The sequence below is a fragment of the Rattus norvegicus genome, chromosome 18 (assembly GCF_021556685.1).
Source record: "Rattus norvegicus strain SHRSP/BbbUtx chromosome 18, alternate assembly SHRSP_T2T, whole genome shotgun sequence".
Lineage (NCBI taxonomy): Eukaryota > Metazoa > Chordata > Mammalia > Rodentia > Muridae > Rattus > Rattus norvegicus.
This window is the reverse complement of record NC_141551.1, coordinates 66,905,949-66,932,472: the sequence shown is the minus strand read 5'-3', so window position 1 is coordinate 66,932,472 and position 26,524 is coordinate 66,905,949. Positions and strand designations below refer to the sequence as shown.

The 26,524-nt window shown below is 38.8% G+C and overlaps 1 protein-coding gene across 2 annotated transcripts in view; it reads left to right on the top strand.

Moving 5' to 3' along the window:
• Positions 1–26,524, top strand: part of Dcc (DCC netrin 1 receptor) — a 1,119,339-nt gene that overhangs the window by 1,068,569 nt on the left and 24,246 nt on the right. The window contains exons 26-27 of one of the 2 annotated variants that reach the window (XM_087592178.1): positions 5,068–5,229; positions 11,637–11,849. In XM_087592178.1, the coding sequence (XP_087448304.1) occupies positions 5,068–5,229; positions 11,637–11,849 (375 nt within the window). 2 annotated transcript variants of the gene reach the window in all.

The window sequence follows — 26,524 nt, the reverse complement described above, 5'->3', positions numbered from 1 at the left end:
TTAACCCAGCTATTTCTGCATGCAAGACAAGCACACTACCACTGAGTTATATAGCCCCAGTGTATAGTTAGATTTTTTTTTCAAAAACCTACTTTAATAAGGGGCTCTTAAGTGATGCTTTAGTCTCCCTTCTGGACCTCCATCCATCAGAGGAAGTGGAAAGAAAGAGTTATTAGGACAAAGGGGGACATGTACCTGTTTAGAAACAATTGTTTTGGGTGATTCCAATATTCGCTGTCAGAATGTGAGCAGTTCAGATCACAAGAATCAGCAGTGTTGCTCAGTCCACTCACAAACACCATTTAAAATCAGCAAGGAGAGTTTGATCCAGAAGAAACAATGGGCTCTGCCCATTGGTCCAAGTCTGTGGAAGCAGCAGGAAGTCTCTGTGATATTATGAGATGTTGTTTTGGTAAGTTTCTTCCTATGAAATCACAACAAATAATGATAAACAAAGAAGGCAAGGTGAACCAATGCCACGACATGGTCCACTGCTGATTGGGTTATACTTATACCCTTTCCAAACATTATATGTCCTCTCAAGTGTCCACTCCAATAGAACAAAACATGTCCTTTTTCCAGGAAGCTACCAGGAAAATACCTTGTGTCTGTCCTCAGAAAAACATCCCCTCATAATTCAGTTTCCAGAAAAACATCCTATGATACAACTAAGAATCCAAAGGATCCAAAAATTTCCACTTCACCTTGGTCCTCTCCTTTATTTTGAAACAAGTTCTAACTAAGTTGCCTGGGATGTTTTTTGATCTTATGCCATAGACCAGTCTGTTCTCAAACTTGAGGTCCTGCAATCTCAGCCTCCTAAGTAGCTGTCATTATGAGTGTGGTCCTCTAGCTCCCCACTACAATGACGTTTTTGTACTAATTGTCTTACGACGACTTCTGGTCTCTTCAAGGATGAACCATAGGAGGTAGTGTGACAGAGCCACAGTGAAAATTTGGAGTGCAAATGATCAAGTTCATTTCCCGGAGTTCACAAATCCTAGAACTACAGTTCAAGGGGAATCGGACACTCTGGCTTTTGTCTGTTGGGACAGAACACTCATAACATGTACCTATACAAGGATGCACACAGAATACAGTCTATCATTTTAAAAAAGTCTTTTAATTTCAAAAAACTAATCAATGGTCAAAATATCTTAAAACCAAAGCTGTGATTTATTAAAAACTTTAGGAAATAAGACAATAAGCATTCTTGACATGCAAAAACGCAATAAATATATTACCTTTAAAAACTTATAGTATTTGTAAAACCTTTCTACCATGGTCAGCCTAAATAAAAGGTTTGTCGGTTTCCTTTAGTTTCTCTATGCATTTATTTGTTCTCATACCAGAAGATTTTTATAAACCTCTTCTTCCAAATGGAGCATTAAATATTGAGTCATAAAATTATTATTAGAATTATAATAAACTTAAAACATTGTTCAAAAGATATGTACAGTTGGAGGGAGGGACCCTGCCTGTATCTAAAGAGGTTATTATTGCAACAATAAAATATAAATAAAAATAAATATAAGTAAAAAAGTCAGTGTAAAGTAACGATCAACCAGGGTTGGGGATTTAGCTCAGTGGTAGAGCGCTTGTCTAGCAACCGCAAGGCCCTGGGTTCGGTCCTCAACTCCGAAAAAAAAAAAAAAGTAACGATCAACCTCTGATCGGCCATTAAAGCTGTTTGATGGATCAATGAGATTTCAAAAAGGAGCCACATTGACTACTTCAGACGTTAAGATTTTGAGCCATGAAAAGAAAGTTCGTACACTTTTATTTATTTGTTCACAAATGTCTTCATTCTGTTTTTGCTGGTGTGATTGTTAGACGTCTTGCTATGGTAACTCCTCACTCAAAAGACGTGAAATACAATCAATGACCTCCAAATTCTTTAATGAGTTCAAATATCAGAAATACAAATAATATTCTAGAAAGTTTACGACTCACCTGAAGAAATGAGGCTGTTTCCATTGCTGTGCCTTGCGAAACACAAAGAATAACAAAATCATAACTTTCCTTTGTTGATATATGGGGAATCCTTGGGAATCCCATCTGGCTTTAATTTTGTTCTTCGTTGAAAGTTTGAAAAGTTCACCTTTTTCTGTAACTGTCAGCATGTATGTTTTCTACAATCACAAATTTATGTGGTAAGTTTACGGAGACATTGTCATTTATTATTCTCAAATGCTCTTTAAAGCCCTTTCTAAAATAATTTAGAAAAATGATGTATTTTGCCTCTACATTTTTTTAAAGAAACAATTGAATGTTTAGTTGTTTTTATTTCATGTACATTGGTGTTTTACCTGCACACATGTATGTATATATGAGAACTGGAGTTACAGGCAGATGTGAGCTGCCATGTGGGTGCTGAGGATTGGGTGATGGTTCTCTAGAAGAGCGGACAGTGCTCTTAACCACAGAGACATCTCTCCAGCCCTTCCCATCTATATTTTACATTTAACATTTTACATGATTTGGTACAACTTAAATTGCATAATTTTGTTATTGATTCACTCCTCATCATTATCCTTCTCAGAATGCATGGCTAGGCTGTCCTTTTGGCAAGGCTTTATATTACTAAGCTTTATCCTTGACTGACTACCTAAAATACTCCATTCCCCCAGAAACATATTCAAACATCCCTAATTTCTGTGACTGACTGATGGTCTTTTTATTCCATCAATATTATTTATTGATTATTTGAGAATTTCACATCATGTATCCAGATCATAATCACTTCCCAGTATTCCCAAAGCTGCCCACCACCCTTCTGACCTCCCCTGCCTCACAAAAGAGGAAGAAGGAAGAGGGGAAGGAGGAGGAAGGGGAGGAGGAGGAGGGGGAGGAGGAGGAGGAGACAGTTTAATGTTTAATTTGTGTTGCCCATATACACTGGAGCATGGTCAGACACCCAGTTGACAGCCCCCTAAAGAAAACTGAGTCCTGTTCTCATCTGCACCTCTTATTGATCTTCCATTTTTGAAGTATATATAATGTTATAAGTTATTTTATACTTGTATCGCTGCTGAATCTCAGTCCTAAGCTTTAACAGTTAATAGTTGTTCTTTGTGTTGTTGCTGGGGTTTTTTATTTTGTTTTGTTTCTTTGTTTGGCATTAGCACTGCAATTAGGGGTTTCATGCTGCTATAAGAAAGTTTAAGTTTTATTGAAATTTCATTACTAATGGCATAAAAGAGGCTGCTTCACCTACTGTTTACATGTATGAGTACATATATACATATATATATGAATAATACTTGTTATAGAAATTGTATTTCAATGTTTTCCTTATATTGACCTAAACCATGAAGTATGACTAACCTATATATAACTACATATATGTGGATGAATATTCTTAGTTTTTTTTCAGTCACTCAATCTAAACACCTTCAAAAACACATGCAGAATTCACACTCAGGGTGAATTGTTACCCCAAGCCTTTTCAACAATCTGTCACTCACATCTAGATGGGGTCTTACTTTATTTTGGTTGAAAAGTAGTTGTAGAAACTTCCTGACTATAAGAAATTGTAACTTATACATGTTATTTATGTTTGTACCTTCTAAAAGACACATCTGCGTTAACTGGACCAAGAATAAGGAAGCAAATATAAGTAGATGTGAAACCTTTCCTGTCTAGTGACAGAGTAGTATACTAAAAATTTTTTTCCTAATGTAGTGACATCATTAAAGTGGAGAATGTGATTTGTAGAAAAGAAAAGGCTTCCCTTTGGGAAATGTGCAAACATAAGAACATAAATCCAGAGATGGCATTACAATGAAAGTAAATAATCTATTGTAAAAAGAAGGTAACCTTTATATCAGAGACTGCAACATACTACCTGTTAGGTCTCAAGCCCTAGACAAATGGCTGAAGTAGCGATTTAATGTATCAAACCTGGCTGCCAGGTTCTCCCTGTATCTCTCAGTCCCTAGCTGTTACACAGTCCCTCTGTCTGCCACACATTACCACTACCCTAAACTTCTCCATCCCAGAGACTGGGCAAGGCTGCTCTTCCTCAGTAGTCTATCACTTTTAACTCCATCTATTTGGGTTATGCAGCCAAGGAGAAACTCCCATTTATTTACCCTTTACTCACCTGGCTTTAGGCTCCTCCTCTCCCATCTTCTCCCAGGGCTCAGCTGAGGGTTTATTCACTGTGAACTTTCCCAGATGTCTTTGCACCTGGACATGCTCTCCCTTTTTCAGTAGACCTTCTCCGCCACCATACCTACAAGCAGTCATGTCCTTCCTATTTATTTCTTTTTCCATTTACTACCCAAACTAACTATTCCCATAGCTGGCATAAATGAAGTCCATGTTTTGGTAATAAATGATTACCAAATACTCACCGTTTTATAATTATCCAATGACTAAATATTAAAGTTTACTATAAGTGTTATAAGCACATCATGAAATAATACAGCTGAACAACCTTTGAACAATGAAATTGAACAAAACTGTCTAAACATCAAGGCATGCCATGAGTGTTTTTTCTGTGGGTTTCCGTCAGAAGAACCACACTGTTGGTATTTTCAGGTAACATTCAGGTAGCTCTATAGAGTATGCACTCTTCTGGTCAACTTTGAGTGTTACAAGGATTTGCCTAAAGATAAACTCTGGTTATGGATGCAGAGTAGCCTTGGGATTGTGTTTGCATTATGCCTCTTGACAGCAATGCATTCATTTCCAGGATCAAATCACATTTCCCAACAGCCCTTAAGTGCACTTCGTCACAGCCTAACCCTTTTTGTTCCAGGTTTCTCCTAGGAAGAAAGGTGGATACAAAAAGCCTGAAATAGAAACACAGGAATATTAAGGTGCCTCTACTGTAACTTAATTATTTTCTCAGAGCCATGGCAAGTTTGAAGTTGGAAGGAGATATGTTTTAGAAGTAAGCTTTCTGACCTACATCAAGAAGGACATTTACAAGAAGAATTAAGAGAATGCCAGTGATACCATGAAGAATATTAGTCTTTTAAAGACTTAGTTATTTCCTTTAATGTTTGCCAGGAGGCTATGTGAATTTTTTTAAAAATAACTAATGTTTTTCTTTTGCAGCTGTCGTGAGTGCCATCCCTGTACCAACCCTAGAAAGTGCCCAGTATCCAGGAATCCTCCCGTCTCCCACATGTGGATATCCGCATCCACAGTTCACTCTCCGGCCAGTACCATTCCCAACACTGTCTGTGGACCGAGGTTTCGGAGCAGGAAGAAGTCAGTGTAATGCATTTTGTTTCTGTTTTACCGGGACAAATGTTAGTGACGGCAGGATCACCTCTGTGTATTGTTCTGGTCTAATTAATTATTCTTTGGAAAGACTCATTGCCTGTGACCCTGGTACAGGAATTTTCCTGCTCAACACATTTAACATGTGGCTCCTAGCGCCATGCTGTTAGAGCAACTCCCTAGGACCCTTTCCACAGCAGACACCACAGACAAATGTGTCTGGTGGGCAAGAAAGAGCACAATGGAGTAGTAGCTGTTTCAAAACGATACCCTGCTAGCCACGAAGTTATAAATCAAGGGTTGTCCTTCAATACATTCAATCAAGTATCTCTGCGTTAAATTAAAAGATCTCTACCTAGTGCCAGTGAACAGAACATGATGAATCCTTAGCGTTTTTTTAATTGCGTAAGCAAGACTTTTTCATGTTTTGGAGGGGGAGCAGTTGCTAGAACAAAATGCCATTTATTAGAAAAAGACCAAGAGGGTTGGGAGAGCAAAGCGTTCACATCCACGCGGCGAATTCTCCCATGCCATTTGCTTCTCCTCCCCTCCTTTGAGCACAGCATCTTTAAATCGATTTCACGGCTTTCATCTCTTAGTTAAGAACAGGTGACTCAGCAGCCGGTGTTCAAGAGGAGGCTCTGTAATAGATATGATAGCACAGCAATAAAATATCTCCGTGAGGTAAGCTATATTTTTCCCAACTCAACAGGGGCAGCTCTAAGAAATCATAAATCGTCCAAATGTAGCAAGGTTAGAATTAAAAGGCATCAAAAATCTGCCAGGCGAGAATTAGATTCATTTCCCTTTTCTCACTGCACATCACATCTACCAAATAGAGTTGTGCGCTAAATCTCAGGAGGGGGGAAAAAAACGCCAAAATCACAGGAACTGGAGGAAAATGGAAGACATACAGGAAGCCCCACAGCTGGAAAGCTGGAAAGTTCTAAATCTCAAAACAACCACGCACTGAAGTCTACTTAAAAAAATAAAAAAGCCCACAAGTCTCCTCTTTGTTCCTGACCTTGACCTGAACTCCCTTCATGTGATCATATTCTACTGTTTTTATTCTACCTCTATCTTATGGCTTTAAAGGGACATTGAAGTGGCATCTGTGGCACAACTTTGCTCTGTTCCTTCTGGCATGGCTGGCATCAACCAAAGTTCAGTGCTTCTCTTATTAGAAAGTATTTCTTTTTAACCACCATTCCCTTTGCTGCCAATGTTTGTAAGCAAATGTGTCCATCTGCCCCAAGGCTCTCCTTTTTATTATTATTATTATTATTATTATTATTATTATTATTATTATTATTATTATCTTGAGTTAGTGTAGCTTGTGGAATTGTCTCTTATTGGATCCTGGGATAAATTATTTAAAAGTTTAATTTTAATGAATAGGAAATGCACTGGTATTAAGAAATACTTTTTTTTTGTCTATGATTAAAAGAAATTTTCTCTTCTCAACTCTATTTTGGTAATACAGGGCCTATATGGAAATCTGTGCCTTCCCCCTATTTTTATTTTTTATTTTTTGTCAATACTAAATAATGAAGTACATTAAAAGTTAGTTAATCATTCAAAACATTTATACTCCTTAATAGAGTTTTGTTTGATAACCTTCGATCAATAGGATTTAGCAAATGAAAGCAACCGTACAGTATAATAGAAAATAATAAACCACACACCAGAACAATTGTGTGCTTATGTAAACAATGCTTTCTTAGCAAACTACTGTATAATTTTTGAACGTCACCCAAATTACCAGGCACTGAAAATTTTATCTCTGGCCATGATTTATACTTTGCTTTAAAATGTATATGTTCATTCCTTCAGCAAGTAGTTTTCAACAAAATATATGCACTGCAAAAGAAGTAACATCTCATGTACTTCAAGCAATTGTCTGGAAAAGAAGACGAATGGATAAATGCTCTCTTTTCTAGAAAACAAAATAGTCTCTAAGTCCCTGTCAATGTTCGTTAACATCCCACTCCTTGATATTGGTTTCTACATGCAGAACACGAAACACCCCTAGCCTTTCTCAAGTAGAAAACACTTCATGGCTCTGGGTAGAACTGCCTTATTAGCGTCCTTGAAGATCAAAGAAAGGCGCACAGGAAAAGATAAAGTCAATGTGGCCAAGTGAAGAGGCTCTACTTCTCCATAGCTATCTCAAGGACCCAGAAATTCTTAAGTGAGGAAATGCTACAGCCCCGCCCCCAAAGCCTGATGGTTTCTGAAGTCATAAACAAAGCAGGATTTCCGTAAGGAAAGGGAAGTACCAGTAATAACATTCGCATTTCCATATCGATGGACCAATAATCCCACCTGTATAACCGCTCCTATAAGAGGCTGCCTTTGTTATAAGTTGCTGCTCCAGGAGGTCAGTCCTGTACTTTGGCAATCTCCCAAACGGGCAGTCTTGGATGGAGCTTTCTTTCTGCACATCATAACGACGCAGTGTCTCGTTTCTCTCATCCATTAGACAGGTCTGTGGAGGAGGTGTATGAGAGGTTTCCATTTCATCCTAGCCACAGTGAGGATGCTTCACAGATTTGCCCAATGCTGTTTTTCTGCCATGAACTGGAAGTTGGCTACCAAATGGAATTTGTGCCAGATAAAATCAGGAGCACAGTGGAAGGGTTCATTCCTTTTTCTAGGGGGGTCTTTTAAACATCCCAGGCTGTGAGGAATTAGGTTACTGAGGAATAGTTCATAATGCTGTTCTTCCAAGATTAATGCCTAAAATAGGTTCCAAGAGGGGGCGTTCATGCCTCAGCATCTGCCCCATGCTGTTGGTAGAACCATAATTCTATCAACTATTGCAGTTTTCAGATAGAAGAAAAATCCTCGTTTCCATTTTCGCAGTATTTCTGCCAGTTACTCTCTAGCAAGTGTTTTGAATGTTGACATTAATTATTATAAAGTACCTTGAGATTTGACTCTGCCGTGTAATTGTATGCTATTTGTACAATGAATTCTGACTATTTCATCATTTGAAAATGAGTGCCTTGCCGACACCCATTTGCTTCTCACTCTGCTCTGAATTGCAAGGAAGCTGTATCCTGGGGTCGAAGGGAGCTTTTCTTTGCTATCAGAGCTCTTCACACAGATAAATGCCAAGTCACTGAGACAATTTGTTTTGCATTGATGTCCTGGAGCTGGTGTCTGAACTGGCTAAATGGACACAGCTACCATGCAGTATTTCCCTGTTGGAGCAAGTGCTAAGCTGTTCATTTGTGGATTTGGCTGCTTTAAATATCAGCCGACTCTGAAAGCATTTTCTTTTTTTTTTTTTAAGATGTATTTACTTTATTTATAAATGGTTGTGAGCCACCATGTGGTTGCTGGGAATTGAACTCAGGACCTCTGGAAGAGCAGTCACTGCTCTTAACCACTGAGCCATCTCTCCAGCCCCAAGCATTTTCTTAAAATTCAAGAATTATGAATTATCTGTGAAAACTCTCTTCTACTGTATTTTTTTTAACAACTTGTCTCTTATGAATTGTTTTCTATTCTTTCCTTCTCATGGGCCTCCTTTCTCACATATCAGGCTTCACACTGTGCTTGTGTAAGTCACTAAGGATGAATTAGACAAAGGGTATGTCCCACTTAGTTCATCGTCACATCATGGCGATCCTGGCAGGAATAATGCTAGACAGCTGGAAGGCTAGAAAGGCAGGACCAGGAATGAAAAGAATTGTAGAGTTCTTGTTGATGCTGATGCAAACAAATGGCATGAGAACAAAAGAGACTAAGAATTCTTTCAGTGGGCAAAGGGAGGGTATGACACTCCAAGGGACGGTTGAAGGGTAGGCTTTTATTGTACATGTGAAGGAGAACACTGACAGAAGCATCCAGAGCATGGAGAGAGAGGAGAGGAGAGAGCATGGTCAGCAAAATGCACAGAGAACAGAGAAGGAACAGGGGGAGAGAGAAGGAGAGGAGGACAAAGATACAAGGGAGGACAAGAGAGCACAAGGCTGGAAGGTCAGGGTTATATAGAAACGAGAACCGGGAAGAAGGGAAGCCCATGATCTGGGAAAGGTTTGAGTAACGAGAGGAATCGAGAGGAGCCACGGATTCTGAGTGAACCAGGAGGCCATCAAGCACTTTTATGCAAGAATAGGCTCTTAAGTTAGCCAAGTGTCCGGAGTGTCTTTAGGACCTCGAACTCACAACTTTCAGTGAAATCATTGCCATCCACATATTCACAGGACATACGAAAGTTTCGTCAAAATAAGAGACGGAGGTTCAAATTCTTAGAGAAGATGTAGGTAAATTTTATTAAACTCCAGAATACAAAAATATTTTATTATGAACACTTCATGTCCAAATACAAGAGAAAGTAAAGAATTAAAGGAAGAAGAAGAAATCAAGGGACTGTAGGCATTCAAAACCTTCCATTGTTTCTTCAATGCTCAGGGAGCTCTAGGGACAGGTAGGGGTTGTTACAGTACACGTTCCGTAGAGAAAATTCCCTAAAACAAATTTTAAGAAGAGAAAGGTGGCGTTTCTTTTCCTGTCCTCATAAGTTAGTGTTATGGTATGGCCCCATTACTCAGAACCAATCTGAGAATCATCTCTGTGGACATTTTTGAAAGAGCTACAGGGTTCTAGTTGTTTCCTGCAGTCTAGCACTCAAATGACTCCCTTTGGTGTGAAGAACGTGCAAACAAGGATACCTTCCTCAAAGCGAGCCACCTTTAAGGACGGGGAGTAAGGAAGCAATGCGGCTACCCCCAGAAGCAATGGGGAAAACATGTTCAGCTTTAGAAATAGCTAAATTATTAAATTATTAATTATTAAATCTTCGTTTAGAAAATCTAGCCTTTGGTCACTTTGTATGTCAGGTTAACCATAAGTCCAAAGTGAAAACCTAATATTTTCTCTTCCTGTAAAAGTAAACTTTCAAACATCCCAGGACACACTCTGATCCTATACAAAGATATTCCTCTCCCATTTTGATCATGGGAGCAATGTAGTTTCTTGTGAGACCTATATGGGAGGTTTGGCAGTTGGCTGTCTTACTTAAGGTTTCCTGTTTGAAGACTGCCCAAGACTAATCAGATTTTAAATTCTGATTACTATCATAAATTCTGATTACTCTCATTTTCTCAGTCAACTGTGCATCTTCTACCTCCACCTCTAACGGATGTAGCTCACGGGCTACTCTCTCATCCGGAGGACCTCTGACCCCCACATGAAGCAAGAAGGATGAATAAAAATACCTCTGGAAGATGCGTCACTTCTGCATGTCTTTCACAGGACACCTTGATCTTTTTATCTTTCAAGTCTGTTCCTTCAGCATTACCAGACTGCTTCTTTATCTCCTCTGCCCTTTGCTGACCTTAGTGAGATTCCCAGAGTCCTCTCGAAATCATCTCCTAAACTTACTATTTTGAAATAATTCCACCTTGACATTATCCTTCCAAAGTGAGATGTTAAGAAAGCAATATCGCATCTTCCGATTTTTGCCCAAACAATTCTTTCCAAGAAATAAATAACTAGAAATACCCATATAGAGTCAACACCACTTACTCCTCGTAGGCAGTTCTTTTTATCTGCAGTTTAACTCGTACCTTTCGGCTCTGCATAAGAACGAATGGTTAAAGTTGACGCACCCTGTCTGTAGCGACAGAAAATGCCTTGAAAATATTTTAGTCTCACTCAACTGTGTTCCCTAGGGCGAAAGGTGCATTTTAATATACAAAGCTGTCCAGGCACCCCAAGGCTGTCACAAATGACTGTGGGAAACCTCTTCAACTCAGTAATTTGCCTGAAAATTACAAGGCTTGCTATCAAAGGGGGAAAAAAAAATACCATAACTCTGAGTTCGGGAAACTTGCTCCAGTTAAATCACGTCTCATATAACTTTTAGCTCAATGTGCTCCTATTTTGTTATGGGAGATAATGATAGTGGTTATTATTTGTATCGTGTATGAGCAATGCCTCTGAGCACCCTGCAACTCTGATTTGTTTGACAGTTGACACGGCATGTTTAAATCGCAGCAAAATTGGCATATTGGCTGGTAATAATAATGCAGCCGTAACCGGTTGAATTCCGCTGACATTACGACTTAGAAAGGGAAAGATAACTCTTTTTTTTCTCACTTCATCACTTATGATTACAGGGTCCAGACAGTTCAGGCAATAGAGTTAGTAGGAATATATTGTGTTAGTGTCCCTGAGAGCCACGCCATGTCCTAATGGACCTGTTTCTACTGTTGAAAGGGGTTGAGCTAATTGTATTCTGTACATGCCTGAGACCGAAGCATAAGAAGTCACATAAAACAGAGGAGAGATTGCCAGATCTCATCTTTTCTGCCTGGACTGATTCTGGAAAGGTGGGGGAAGTAAGCTACGTCTTCAATGACACCTGGTTTCCTTGTTTCTGCCGACAGCTGTGAGTGAAGGACCAACAGCACAACAACAACCCATGCTGCCCCCAGCTCAGCCTGAACATCCCAGCAGCGAAGAAGCCCCCAGCAGAACCATCCCTACAGCCTGTGTGCGGCCAACTCACCCACTCCGAAGTTTTGCAAACCCTTTGCTACCTCCACCTATGAGTGCAATAGAACCAAAAGTCCCTTACACACCGCTTTTGTCGCAGCCAGGTGAGTACCCGTGACCCTTAACAAGGTGCTGTTCTAATCAGTGACCCCTCTACTTGAGTGCAGAAGAGAAATTGAGAAGGTCTAGTTATCAGTGTATTCTCAGGATGGATTGCCTGCCCATTGTACTCATGTTTGTTACTGGTGGTTGAGAAGTAATCTGCGAAATGACAAGTGGGTAATATGGTAAGCAACTTATTTCACTCTAAGGATCAGCTGGGCAATGTTTCTTTACCTACTACTTTTACCACCAGAAAGCATAGGTTCTAATATTTTAGGAATTTATCTCTGCCTCTCAGTTTATGTTCAACTTATTTAGTGACAAAAAACAGATATAAAAAGTGTTATGTCAAATGTCCCAAAACTGTTAAAAGGAAATAATGAAGTATCCAAAATAATTACGGGTTTAATACTATAACCCATATGTCATCTTCATTCACATTTTAATAAGGGAAGCAAAGTAGCTTACTATTATACCAAAGACGAAGAAGCCCCCAGCAGAACCAGCCCCACAGCCTGTGTGCGGCCAACTCACCCACTCCGAATATTACTTATTATATATATTATATTAATATACTTTGGTATATTACTTATTATACCACAGATGACTAATTTCATAATATCATGAAACTAAACTGCAATGACACTTTTTGTTATTTTCTTATCTTGTGTCAGTCAGAAGTGTCATTATGCTCTCACTAAAAGTAACAGGAAAGTTTAGTTGGGCCCTAGTTTTGAAGGTTCTAGTTCATGACTTATTGACTGTGGTGAGGGAGCAGCCTATCAATCCTGGTAGGAATGTGTGGCAGGACAGACCACCCATCCCATTGCCTGGAAGTCAAAGATGAGGAGGGAGGAAACGACTGGTCTTCTAGTCCCCTTTGAGTGTATGGACCCAATAAACTAAAGACCTCTCAGTAGACACATCGCTTAGAGTTCTACTGTCTCAAAAGATCACCACACTGGGGCTCAAGTCTTTATCCAGGAACATTCAATCCAAAATACGGCAGAAGAAATTCTTTCTTTTTTTTTTGTAAGTAATAGTATTTCCTTGAACAGAAAGCCAAAAAAAAATAATAATAATTTTACTGGGAAAACCCTAGTCATTACCTCCTTTCCTATCTTTGATTTCCAAGCAATGGGATGGGTGCTTTGTTCTGCCACACATTCCTACCAAATAATTTTTGAATGCTATTTTAAGTGAAAGGAAAAAAATTAATGTAGAAGTGGCACTTGATCTGGGATCTGGTTTACGGCAACCAAGCTGAACTGCAAAGCTGTAGGAGAGCAAACTCAGCAAAGGGAATGTTGAGTTTGGGGGCAACTGCGAGTAGAACAGAGAACCGGCCTTTTTAAATATAGTCTTCTAATTAAAATAGTATTAAACAGGCTCTAGCTTGGTGGAGCCTAAATGATTATACTGTGTCCTTAGGAATAGGATCAGGGGCTTGTACTGTCCCAGACTATATTCCATCAAATAATAGCCATATCTAAATGGGTAACAGCTGGTAGAAGGTCATACAAACAAAGCCACATCACAACTCTCTCTATTGCCCACTATGAGCCTTTTGTTATTTGACTATTGCTGCCATCTTGTTTGAATTCTTTATCAGAAGCTACCTCTCCTTTCATATTTTCCAACCCTTCTGTCTTGAGTTCTTGATTTGATTTGATTTCTTTTTTCATAATTCTCCATTAAAGGCTATCTTCCATTTACATTTTGTGAGATGTACTCTACCCTCACTCCGGAATTATTAAATGCCTTTCTCTTTTATGTTCTCCCCTCATTGTCTGCCCGGGACTCCTGTGCATTTTATAATGCCTTACCTCATGATTTTCAAATAAGTCTCCCTACATTGCTCCTGACACATGGTGGATAGTGTGCTTTTTAAAAGGGGCTGCTGTTTACTTATTCTAATAGAAAAAGAAAATTAGCAGACTGACAAATGTATTAGTGGTGACATTAACTACATGCTTCTTAGCCCAAAAGATGAAATACTTAGAGCTTTCAACAAATTTTAATTCCAAGAAAATCATTACTTTAGTCAAACTGATTGATGAAGTAAGATCATTCTGTTGTCAGCTCAGAAAAGAAAATACCTCAAATAATCTTGCTGTGGATTTCACAATAAAAGACTGCGTAATTAGTAATGAATTTGTCTTTACTTACTGAACATAATTACTTTAGAATATGGTAATGGGAGGCATTGCTCTAATTTTTAAAGAATGTGGTAAATGAGAGGCTCCTCTGCTTTGAAAGCTTTGCGATTAGCATCAATGAAGGCTCTCCTCTCCTAGATAGGATTTCTGCATGTGGTATTTCATGAGCAGTGTTAAGGGTCCCAGCCTCAATTTGCCTCCCACTGAGAATGCAGAGCTGTGCTCGCACCAGCTTTATATATGAGGAATAGGGCAATGCATATTATGGAGTAACAATATCTCTGGGATCACAGAGCGCTTTGCAGCATTGCTGTGGTGGGTGGTAATTAGAGACGCAGTCTGTTGTCATAATGGCTGGAGTTCTGCTACCTGCAAACGTAGACTCATTCCTTCATTTTTCCCCCTCCCCATGCTGAGTTAGAGATTTAGCTTAATAGACCTCAGGGTCTTTATGGTGTCTTTTGAGATTTCATATTGTGAGAAAGTGATTCTGTACCTTATAGTTTCATTCCATGGTGTTGAAGAACAGTATTGCCCTTACACATTCCACAGAGCAATCACTGTCCCTTGAAAATCACAGCTGTGGACGTAGTGATTTGACTTAGTCCCTTATCAGGTTAAATAGAAAATGTTTGGTGGAATATTGGGCTTACTGCATTATAAAAATTCCTTATAAATCTTACAGAGGGTCAAAATAGGGCATGGATAGGGTATGGGGTGTGTGTGTGTGTGTGTGTGTGTGTGTGTGTGTGTTTGTGTGTGCACATGTCTGTTCATGCATGCATGTGTAGTTTCCCTCCCGAAGTTTGCCTTAACCAGCAGTACTTTTGCAGCTTTGAGGCTTTCTACCTGGCCTCTTTGTTCCCAGAATAGTGACTAGGAGATTTAACTATCTATAAATATACGCCTAGACCATAAGCTTTGGCTCGGTCCTCATAGCTGATAACTTATATAACCCTGTGTCTCCCACACAGTTGATTACCTCTCCTCAGTTTCCTGCATGTGAATCCCTCTGAGATCAAGGAAAATCTCTTGCCTCTAACTAATTCTCAGAGATCCAATCTCTCTCTACAAGAACTCTCACCTTCTATTTCCCACTCTGAGCTGATGACATCACCTCCTACGCATTACATAAAAGATTTTTCCACATATTTTAAATGAACTTAGAATGGTGGCCCATTTGTCCTGCAGAACTACCATGGCAAAAACCATGTAATTCCTCAAACACTGATATTGATGGCATTGGCCTCCTAAGCACTTGCGTCTTTGTTAAACAAAGGGAATCCAATAATGCCTTCACTTATTTATCTATATAAAAAGTATTCTGATCTTTTCAATTTTTGACTGATCAATATGTCAGTGGACATGATAAAACCAAAGAACAATTAATTGTATAGAAAATTGAGTTTGATTTTTTCCCCTGCAAACTCTGGTATATCTTTCAATTTGTCTGCAGATTGAGAACAAGGCATAGGTATGTATGGATGATGGTGAACAGAAACGGTGTATTATTTCTATTTTATGGCTGGTTGGGAAATTATATTCCCTTTGTAACATGATTCTTTTGTTGGGGACCATTTCAGTAAATATGCTATGTCATAAAGCAGCCAATAACTTGATTTTTATAAATTATTACTATGTATTTCAACATCACAATCTCAAACCACCATTGGAGTGTCCATTAAAGATGTCACCCAAAGTGTCCCAATCTGATAAGATCAGTCACAGGCAGAGGTTGTTGGAGATCAAATGTCCTTTAGCAGGGGCCATAAAGCTTTCATTGTTAGGATTGGTCAGAGAAGTCACTCACACAACTAAATAGCTGGGATGTATAGATTTTGTGTTATTGGAAACAACATTGCACAATTGTACGCAGGAAAATTACACCACCTTCCAATAAATACATTTCCTTTCATGTCGAGTCCCACCTGTGTTTTTATCAAGCATGGTAAGATTTTTTTGTCCTCACTTATAACAGCTTTGGTTAAATAAATGAAATTTGATCTGTTATAATCTAATCACCCTAAATTACACTTTTTTAAGGTATAACAAGACATCTTTCCTTAGCTATAGATAATATTTGTCACCCTGTCACCTACTTAGTGTTTATTGTGGGAAATACTAATTTCCTATAAACTGGTGTTCTAACAGGTAAATAGGACAAAGGTCTGCTAATTGTCTTAAAAACAGGGACATCATTTTCGGAGACAATTTAATGAGTGTTGTACGTTTCTGACGTCTCATACATTGATGATAAAACTGAGAGTTGAAAATGTTAATGAATCTCCCCATGTTCAATAATTCTATTTGAAAGCAGACATCAAAAATTCAGAAACATATAATAACCTTGATAAGAAATGTTTGTTTTCTTTTGTTTTGCTTTTTTTTATGTTAGTTTCAGAGATACTCATAGGTTGATTTCTTTCTACTACAAAGACCCTTTCAAGTTGATGCTAGACACTAAGTATTCCTAAGGAAAAATTGTAGCAGATAAGATAATATTTAGATTAGGTTTGGCATAAATGGATTTACAGTGCATTCATTTGTTATTGCGTGGGTGTTCCTATATGTGTATATGTGTATATGTATTGTATGATACAATATGTGTGGCCATGAAACCAAAGCACACATGAGAAAGTCAACAGACAACATTCATGACACCTTCAAATTTCTGTGGAATCCAGGGATCAAACACGGAGCTCACTGAGCAACTCTGCCTAGCCAGCTCCAGATACTTACTGCCTTCCAGCCTTGTTAGGAAAACAGTATCCATGTTGCTATTAGATAGGAGAAGTAACTGATAGTAAGAATCCTAACTCTCCAGACAGCTCTGAAACCATGACCATCTGTACTAACTTCACCCGTTCCAAACTGCCAGTCATCCCTCTGCGACATGACAGAAAGTCAGGCCCTGTATCTGTTGCTATTCCTGATGACAAGAGCTTTAAAATCTGACATGGAAAACTGAAATGACCAGAGAGAAATGAAGAATGAAAATATAAATAAAGACGTGGTGATATCATGCATACTGTAGGAGAGGAAGCATGACAGAGGACCAAGACAGCAGTACACTCATGACCAAAGCTATTCAGGATTACAAAAATTATTTAGAGAGGTTTAAAGAAGTAATACCTGAATCAAACTTTTAATCCCTTCCATCGAGGTTTCTCAATGTATGTACTAAAAGAAGAGAGAATATTTTATTGAGAATATTTAAATCATATATAAACCTGAAGTTCGTAGATATTTTAATATAATTAAAGTATAAAATATCAAAATGTCATGTAAGCATCAGAGACAATAAAAGAGGCCTGTGCTCAAATGAGATAATTTAAAACATGTAAGGTTAGGAAGGTGTTCCTTGGGTTGGAGATTTCAGAGTCTCCTGGGTGACAGAGAATGATGGGGAAAGAATGGGCAGGAGTTATTTTCAAAGTAAACAATCCTTTTGCATATCTTATGAACAAAATAGATAGCACGCTTAAATTCTCATGAGTGCATTCTGCTGTTTTTTTGTAAAATGTCTTAGAAATCAAAATGGTTTTTTATAAAAGTCAGCTTAGGGAAAACGAATATACTTACTACTTCAAATATTATAAGCATTTCTAATTCATAAAGAGCACCACTAAGCAGATTCGTGTTTGACTACAAAGCGTCTACAACCAACTATGAGAGTGTCGGAGCATACTTATAGCCTTTCCAGAATTCTGTGGCGTTATTCTTGGGATCTTCATCCAAACTATTAGATGCAATGAATACTCAACTCCCAGTTCAGTTTGTTGGAGTAAAACTATAAAAAGAAAATAGGACCAGGATGTGAATGCCTTTCATCAATTTCAAGCCTAGTCAAAGTACGCCAGCTTGAGAGTGAATGGAATGATGAGATCAATTAATTGGTGATCAAGCAGATAAAATGAAGCAACTTCCAAATTTGTAACAACTGGGTGCTAAAGTATAAAATGATCTCAACAAGTTCCATCCTGTGCTACAAGTAACTCAAATCTTAATGCAGAGTGGAAAGAGCAACCTGAACTCACAGATCCAGAAACTTCTATGGTCTAATTTACTTTTGATAAAATAAGCAGACATGCCATGGTTCCTGTGTAGTCCAGCGCAGAGGATCAGGAGCTACAGCGTTTCCACAGGAGAAAGGGCCAGGCCATGGAAGCTAGTGAACTTGGTTGGGCCACCAGAAGGAGTGATGTGTGATGTTTCTCCTCTGACACCTACTTTACTCATGTGTGAGATCAGATAATCTTTAAGAATGGAGTATAGGACTTTTCCCTTTGATTTGAGAAAGAGTAAAAATATGGTAACACTTTTTGTTTGATTAAGGACTTCCAACTCTAGCCCACCAGTTCAGAGCTCATGGTGACCTAAACTAAGGCTCCAAGGAATCCAGTATCCTCTTCTGACCTCTGTGGTTACCTGCACACATGACACTCACTCATGCTGACATCACACACACACACACACACACACACACACACAGAGTAAATCACAAATCTTAAAAAAAAGATTCTAAACATCACTGTCAAAATCTCAGCTGTGTAAGTATGTTATAGATCATTATTTTAGTTCATCAATTTGTGTCAGATTCCAGAGCTTTCTTTGAAGGTATGGGGAAGGTTGAGAAAGGTTTCCGTACTAGACTCCTACTAATGAACTGTTGAATACACGTTTTCAAAACCTAGCACTGAAAATAAACAAAAGGACTATGTGTTAAAATGAACTGAACTATCAGCAAGCTATAATGATGAGACATACAGTAAAAATTAGTGGCCGATCCAATGATAATTCATAAAGATTTTCTGGCAGGCGGGGCCTTGTAGAGAATGCATTACCACAAATAGACATCCTGTGAAGTTGTGAACGTTGACTTTCAACTTAGGCATCCAGGAGGATTGATGTCCTTGTTCCCAGAATCTCCATCACCAGGATGCTTAGGTTTTCAGAGGAGAGTGCCTTTTATCTTTTGTAGCAAAAAGAATTCTAACATTTATGTGTGTGTGTGCGTGTGTGTGTGTGTGTGTGTGTGTGTGTGTGTGTGTGTGTGTGTCTGTGGATTACTGCGATAAGCAAACCGCTGATTTCAAATGAAAGGCGTATCACAACATGATTGTACATGCCAGCTTATAGAAATAATGAAATTGGAATAGCTGCCCTTTTCAATGTCTTTTCTAAATTGCTGCCTTAAACATCTTTCTTTCACACCCCTGATTCTCTTACTCGGTAAGTCACATGCACCTTTCTATTTTACAATTGGCGAGTCATCGTTTCCTAATAAGGCATGCATTTTGCAAACCACAATAATATGCAAACCGAAGATGCTTTTAAAATCAGGGACTGCAGGCTTAACTTTTAGTTCCCCTTCTTGTTAGACTTAAAATGACAGTCCATGCTGGCTTTACCTTTGAAATGCTCTACAGTTGATTTCTCAACAGAAAAAGGCTGTGCTGTGCAAACAAGACATAGCCAACACCTGGCTTGGTGTGAAAACACAGCAGGGCAGAGGGGCCCCATGAAGACTGGGGAGAGTTGCTTTATTCAGCCTTGTCTCATATCCAAAGTTGAAATAAAAGCACTGACTAGCAACAAACAAGCAAACAGCTACCCCCAACCCCACCCCTCTGTCAGGAAGGCCTACTATCCTTACTAACCACCTAGGCTGTTGAATATGCCGTGTAAATACTTGGTGCTTCAATTTCCCACCATAACTAGAGAAAATAAATTCTAGCCTAGAAAGGTACTGCTGCATAACTTTAAGAAATCAAAGTATATTAACGTGAGATATGCTTATAAAATTATAGTATTTAACTTTTTTAATTTTATGGGATACATTTTTTTACTTACACCCTTTCCTGATTTCCTGTCCATAAGGCCCCTATCCCCTCCCCTTCCCCTTGTTCTATGGGCTTCTCGATCCTTTGGTGCCCAACAAGGCCATCCTCTGCCACCTATGCAGCTGGAGCCATGGGTCAGTCCGTGTATAGTCTTTGGGTAGTGGTTTAGTCCCTGGGAGCTCTGGTTGGTTGGCATTGTTGTTCTTAACTTAGAAACTTCTGATCCGGTATCACGCAGAGGCTCTGTCACGTCATACACTGGGATTGAACATTTAATAAATAGCTTACATTTATTTGAATAAATTTGCATGTTTAATGCAATTTAACAATATTAAAGAAATTGAATTTTATATTTATATTTAATAACTATATTTTAAATAAATATTTAATAAAATAGTATTTAATGACATGTCTGGTCAAACATGAGCTAATTTGTGAAATACCATATTCTCCTGTATACATTTGAAGGATATAACGGCCATAGTGAAATGGTTCACCTCCTAGAACTCAGAGAACAGAATAGCTCAGAGCCTTGTGAACATTATTACCTGACTTTAGAGTGATTTGTTGTCCCATCCATTAGAGCAGGACTCACTCTGAAACCATCAATCCATTGAACAGCCAGAAAGTTGACCTCTGTTACATCAGTGTAGGTTCCAGTAAGGCCTTACCTCTAGCACTGTGGCAAATCTGACAGAAACATGTCTACCTACATGGCTTTGTAAGCACTGCATCTCCCTGAAATGGTCCTGTAGAGAAGTAAAATCATTTTATTTTGGATATTTTATGCATTTACATTTCAAATGTTATCCCCTTTCCCGGTTTCCCCTCCTGAACCTCCCTATCCCATCCCCTCCCTCTGCTTCTATGAGGATCCACCCACCACCACCTCACCCCCCTGACATTCCCCTACACTGGAGAATCAAGCCTTCACAGGACCAAGGGCTTCTCCATTGAGACCTGACAATGCCATCCTCTGCTACATATGTAGATGGGGCCATGGGTCCCTCCATGTGTACTCTTTGGTTGGTGGTTTAGTCCGGGGAAGCTCTGGAGGGTCTGGTTGGTTGATATTGTTGTTCTTCCTATGGGGTTGCAAACCCCTTCAGATCCTTCAGTCCTTTCTCTACATCTTTCCTCCATTGGAGTCTCTGTGCTCAGTCCAATGGTTGGCTGTGAGCATCTGCCTCTGGATTTGAAGTTACAAGCATCTCCCAATCCCAGATGAAACTCTCATCTTAGCTGTTCCTCTGTAGTGAAAATAACAAGGCAGAGAGGTTAGAGAAGTGAGGAGCAGAAGCCAATGATTAAAAAATGGAATAAAGGGGTGATTTCACACTGACCATGTATAAAATGCTAGAGACATCTTCCCTCTGATACACAGGCAGCATAAATCATTGCTATGATACTAGAATATTTCTCAATGTGACTGGAGATGCAGGTTGAATTCTATATTCATTGTGGATATTTCTTTCTGTAGCAAGAATTTCACGTGTTGGAGAATCACGTCTGAATCTTTTACAAATACAGGTTCTACTTTAGGGGAACGAGAGAAGACTCCAACAGTTTGATGTTCCTAAGGAATTCTAGGTGATACGGCAGCTGGCGCTCTGTACTTTACACTTTGAAGCCGTCTTAATTTAAAACAGAGCATGTGCTTCTGACCAGAGGATTTTTGGAATGCCTAGTAGTGTTGATAACTCACTTGAAATGCAGTTTATCCTCTCTCCCTCCCTCCCTCTCTTCCTCCCTCTCTTCTCTCCTCTCTCTCTCTCTCTCTCTCTCTCTCTCTCTCTCTCTCTCTCTCTCTCTGTGTATGTGATCACACAAACACATGTGGTTTGTATCCACAGGTTCAAAACTATATAAACTGTGTCTATAGGTTTTTTTAGACTCTCACATTGTTCATTATATGTAACCGGTTAGAGGTCACTTACCCTTTCTTATTCATCACACCCTATATAGGCTCAGGTATAGTAGAGCATCCCCAGGGTCTGCTTTTCTTTGTTGTGGTTTTGTAATTATTTGGGTATTTTTTTTTATTCAATGTATAAGTGGTTTTGAATTATTGTATTTTTTTCTCTCATATATTACATCCTGACTGTGGTTTTCCCTTCCTTAATTTCATTTTTTAAGACTTGTTTGGAAAATCTTGTAAATGAGACACCTCTCCATAGCCTAGGACCAAGAGCTGAGCACTTTAACGTTGCTCAAAGATTCTGTGAAAAAAAATTAGTGTTTCCATTTTCCAGATGCACACCCCCAAAATTATACAGATTCTCAGTGACTTATGAGAGCATTAATGCAATTAATATCTATATATTATGTAATTGATATATATATATATATATATATATATATATATATATATATATATATCATTGAAAAGTTCTCCCGAAAATGCCTCTTATTTCATTGTCTAACTGAAGATGGATAATCAAGATTTAAAATTTTCCATAGGAAATTTTTCTACAGAAGATGAACTTCTGTGATAAGCCAGGAAGTCTTGTCATTTTGGGGTTGGTCATAATGTCTCTTAGATTTCCCATATCATGAGAATGACTAATTTATATGTATAGTGACTCAGGGTTCATCAAAACTTCTAGTTCACTCAATTCACCTGGATGAATATCATATGTAATCTATAAAATAAATTAGGATACTTTTCTGATGTTAATGAGTGTAATTGAACCTATAAAGGGTGATAGTAAAATCAAAGCAAACAGGAGGTAATTAAAGTAATGTTTATGTGAGTAGTAAAGAAATTAAATTACATAACTTCCCTAAAGGTGTTATCATAATTAATGATTAAACATAAAATACATCTAAGAAGTAAATATGTGTTCAATGGGGCTTGTGATAAAAATAGGTTGGGAGAAAGATTTTTTCAATTATTAATCGTTCCATTTCTTTACTTCTCAAATGATATCCTACTTCCTGGTTACTCTTCCACAAATCCTACATCTCACATCTGTCCTCTCCCTTCCCCTTTGCCTGTATGAGGGTGCTTGCCCACCCACCCACACTTTCCCACCCCACCGTTCCAGCATCTCCCACACTGGGGCATCAGACCTCCACAGGACCAAGGGACTCCCTTCCTGTTGCTGTCAGGCAAGGCCATCCTCTGCTACGTATGTTTCTGGAGCCATGGATCCCTCCAGGTACATTCCTTGATTAGTGGTCTAGACTCTGAGAATTGCGTGGTCAGTCAGCCTACCTTGTTCTTCCAATTGGGCTGCAATCCCACTCCGCCCCTCCAGACCTCCTGCAGCTCCCCCATCAGATTCACTGAGCTCCATCTGATGGTTGGCTTTAAGCATCCACATCTACGTTGGTCAGTTGCTGGTGAGAACTGGTTTCTCATGAACCACCAAACTAGGTTCCAGTCAGCAAGTGCTTCTTGACCACTGCAACAATGCTGAGTTTGGTGTCTGCATACATGATGGTCTCCAGTTGGGGCAGTCCCTGGTTGACCCTTCCTTCAGTCTCTGTTCCATTTTTTTGTCCCTGTTCTTCCTTAAGACAGGAACATTTCTGGGTTAAAAACTTTGAGATGGGTGGGTGGCCCCATCCCTCAACCCGGAGTCATGCTGTCTACTGGAGGTGCTCTCAACTGCTTCTATCTTCCCTTCTCTGTCGGCTAAATTCAATCCACCGCGTCCTGGGAGCCTCTGTTTCCCTGGTGATGGGAACCCTCTAGTGGCTATCCCCAGAGGAGATGTGAGAGAGGTACAGAGAAAGATTTTTTTTTAATCCTGCTTCTTTAATAACTGCTTGAGAAATAAAATGTTTCCTTCCTTTATTTTTCTTTTATTCTTTTTTCTCTTTTATTTTTATTCTCTTATTATTCCTTTATTCTTTCTCTTTGTCCCTGATTCCTCCTCTGTCATCCAGATGTCACAAACCCTTTGACTGGTTCACAGATTCTAAATTCAGAAGGCAGTAGGTCCTGCACTCAGTCAGCTGGCAATAAGGGAGCGTGTATATGTAAAACACCCATACCAAAGAGGAACAGTGAGAAATAAAACTTGAAAGTAGTAAAAGGTGAATTTTTTTCTAAACTCCCTTGATGACTTTAATGTCAACGAGGGTTTTTTTTTTCCTTCTTCTTTTGGTAGCATCTTTGATTTCTTTGACTCAAATATCTATAATTAGACATTAGCTTCCTTTGAAGCAACTGACAGTGCCCGTAAAAAAATCTTGACCACCTCTGAGGCAGCTTCCCTACCAATCTGTCCTTCCCCACCTGCAGGTGACAAACAATAGGTTGGTCTAATTCTTCCATGCTTCCAAGCCCAGAGTTTAATGTTTTACTAATTCTGTGTGTAGTATGATCCCAAAGAAATATTTCATTCCTCTGGCACATTTTCTAAAACTAACATTTAGTAGCAGAGAAGTGCATGTTCTTGATATTTTCTTATATTATAACAATGCCTAATATGTAGTAAACCCCACAAGATACTAAAATAAAAAAGTGAATGAATTCTAACCATGTCAGTGAGATGATTCTTCAGACGTTCCTACTGGAAATTGTCATTAGGGAGCACACAACTGTAAGTTCATATTCTTGTTCATTCTGCAGACAAGCATAAGCAGAAAAAAATACTTCTCTCAGTGCATAGTATCCAAGCTACTGTATTTTCTATGGGATGTTTCTGATAGTCTACAATATTCTAGCTTCTGTATTTGTAGAGCAAAGACAATAAGAAAGGTGCCCCAGATTTTGCTCGGTCTTAGTTTCATGACAAACTATTTACGTTTTCATTGAATTTTGTTTTGTGATGCTTTTATTTGTGGTGGTCATTCCTAATATGTACAGTGATCAAACAACGGTCACTTGGGTCTCGCCTTCCCCCCATCTGATTATTCACTTATAATGGGTTGTGTTTTCTTAGTTGAATGCTAAAGTAAGTTTCTCCATGTAGATGCTGAAAGAAGAGTAACTTAAAGATAAGATGAATTCATTTCTAACCACAAAATTGACTTCCAATCTTTGCACAAAAAGATAAATATTTTGGAATTCCAAATGGGAGAATATATTGAGTAATGAAGAGTTTATTACGCATCATATAGGGAAATACTCTCGTCATTAGTAACTCACCAGGCATAGACTTAACTCTTTGACTGATACTAAGAGAATGGGTTGAAACTTTTCATTGACCTCCACTAGCAATGCAAACAGGAAAAACTGGAATCTCAACCAGCCAGACTTTTAGAGAACCCAGCCTATTCTGGTATCTCAGTATAATAAAGGAAATCATTGTTTTGTAATACAGTCCTGCTCATTAGTAGTTTATTTTCTGTTAGCTGTACACAGCAAGAAGCTTGCCACTTTGCACAAGCTTTGCACCTCTGCATTGCACAGCAACTGTAAAATAAACCATGCCCATTCCTGCCTGGTGTGAACCTAGGACTATGAGAACTTAAACTGGGATCATTGTCACTAAAGAGCTGAGGCTAAACAAAATCTCATTCTGGACGATGTCACTGTGTATCCTACTCCCAGACAGCTGGGCAAACACAAAACTATATCAGGAAAGTCTGCAATGGCATTTGTACATTTATGTGTAAAATAATACTCTTACCTCAAAGTTTTGTACCCAGGGGATAGTGAGTTTATACACTGGGAAAAGACAGAAGTGATAAGTGACAACTGAGTTGTTATTAAGAAAGGTTCAATAGTAAACCTAGGTCAAATAGTAAACCAAGGTCAAATAGTAAACCAAGAACAAGATTTAAAAAAAAAATGCCATGCATTCAAAGAGCAGAGAGGAGAAGAAATGAAAGTTGTGAGACTTATCTCTTCGAAGAAGAAATATTTGAATAGTGAATAATTAGATGGAAGGAAGGTGAAACCCAAGTGACTGTTGTTTGATCGCTGTGTCTTCGGGAACCTTGGTATAAGCTAACAGAAAGAATGAAGTAGTGGGAAAGTTTGCCTGTGAGGAGAAAGGACGCTGAGGAGGAAGAGGGAGTCCAGGAGAAAAACCACTGTGCGTAGGGAGCAATGTAGCATTCATGGGGACAGTCATGAAGTGGTAGCTCAGAATCATCTTCAGAAAGTGTACATTTCAACAGATAGTGATTAGAATAACATCCCAGCTCCTAGGAAAACAACCTGAAGGAAAAAATCCAAGTTTCAATACTAACTTAGGACACATCTCCATTTTATGGTAGAGCAAAAAGGATGTCCAAGAGATAAAACAATGCTACTAAGAAAATAGCCATTATAAATACAATAGTTCCTTCGAGCAAAGATACCTTAATTTGGAATATTTCTTACAAGATTTTATTAGGAAAGTATTTACCAAACTGAAGATGCATGAAAGAGCTATAGGGGAATCTGATAAAGTGGTAAGCTAATTCAAAATTAAACATTGAGAAAGGCGTTTGAATGCGGGTACCCTGTGTGCGTAGATAAAGCTGTCCCCTGAAGCCACAGTTGATTACACGAAAGAACATTGTCATTGGTGAACTGCCTCCCTATGAGCTGTTCTCAGAAAAGCAGTCAGGGCTCGGGAAACAATTCAGAAAATTGTCCTTGCTGTTTCATGGAGGCTAAGACCTTATAGCAAAAAAAAAAAAAAATACTATACGCTGTGACCACAGGATATAGAACATTCATCAGGAACTAAGCCAGAAGCGCCTTTCCTGCTGTCAGCCCTCGTTGTACTA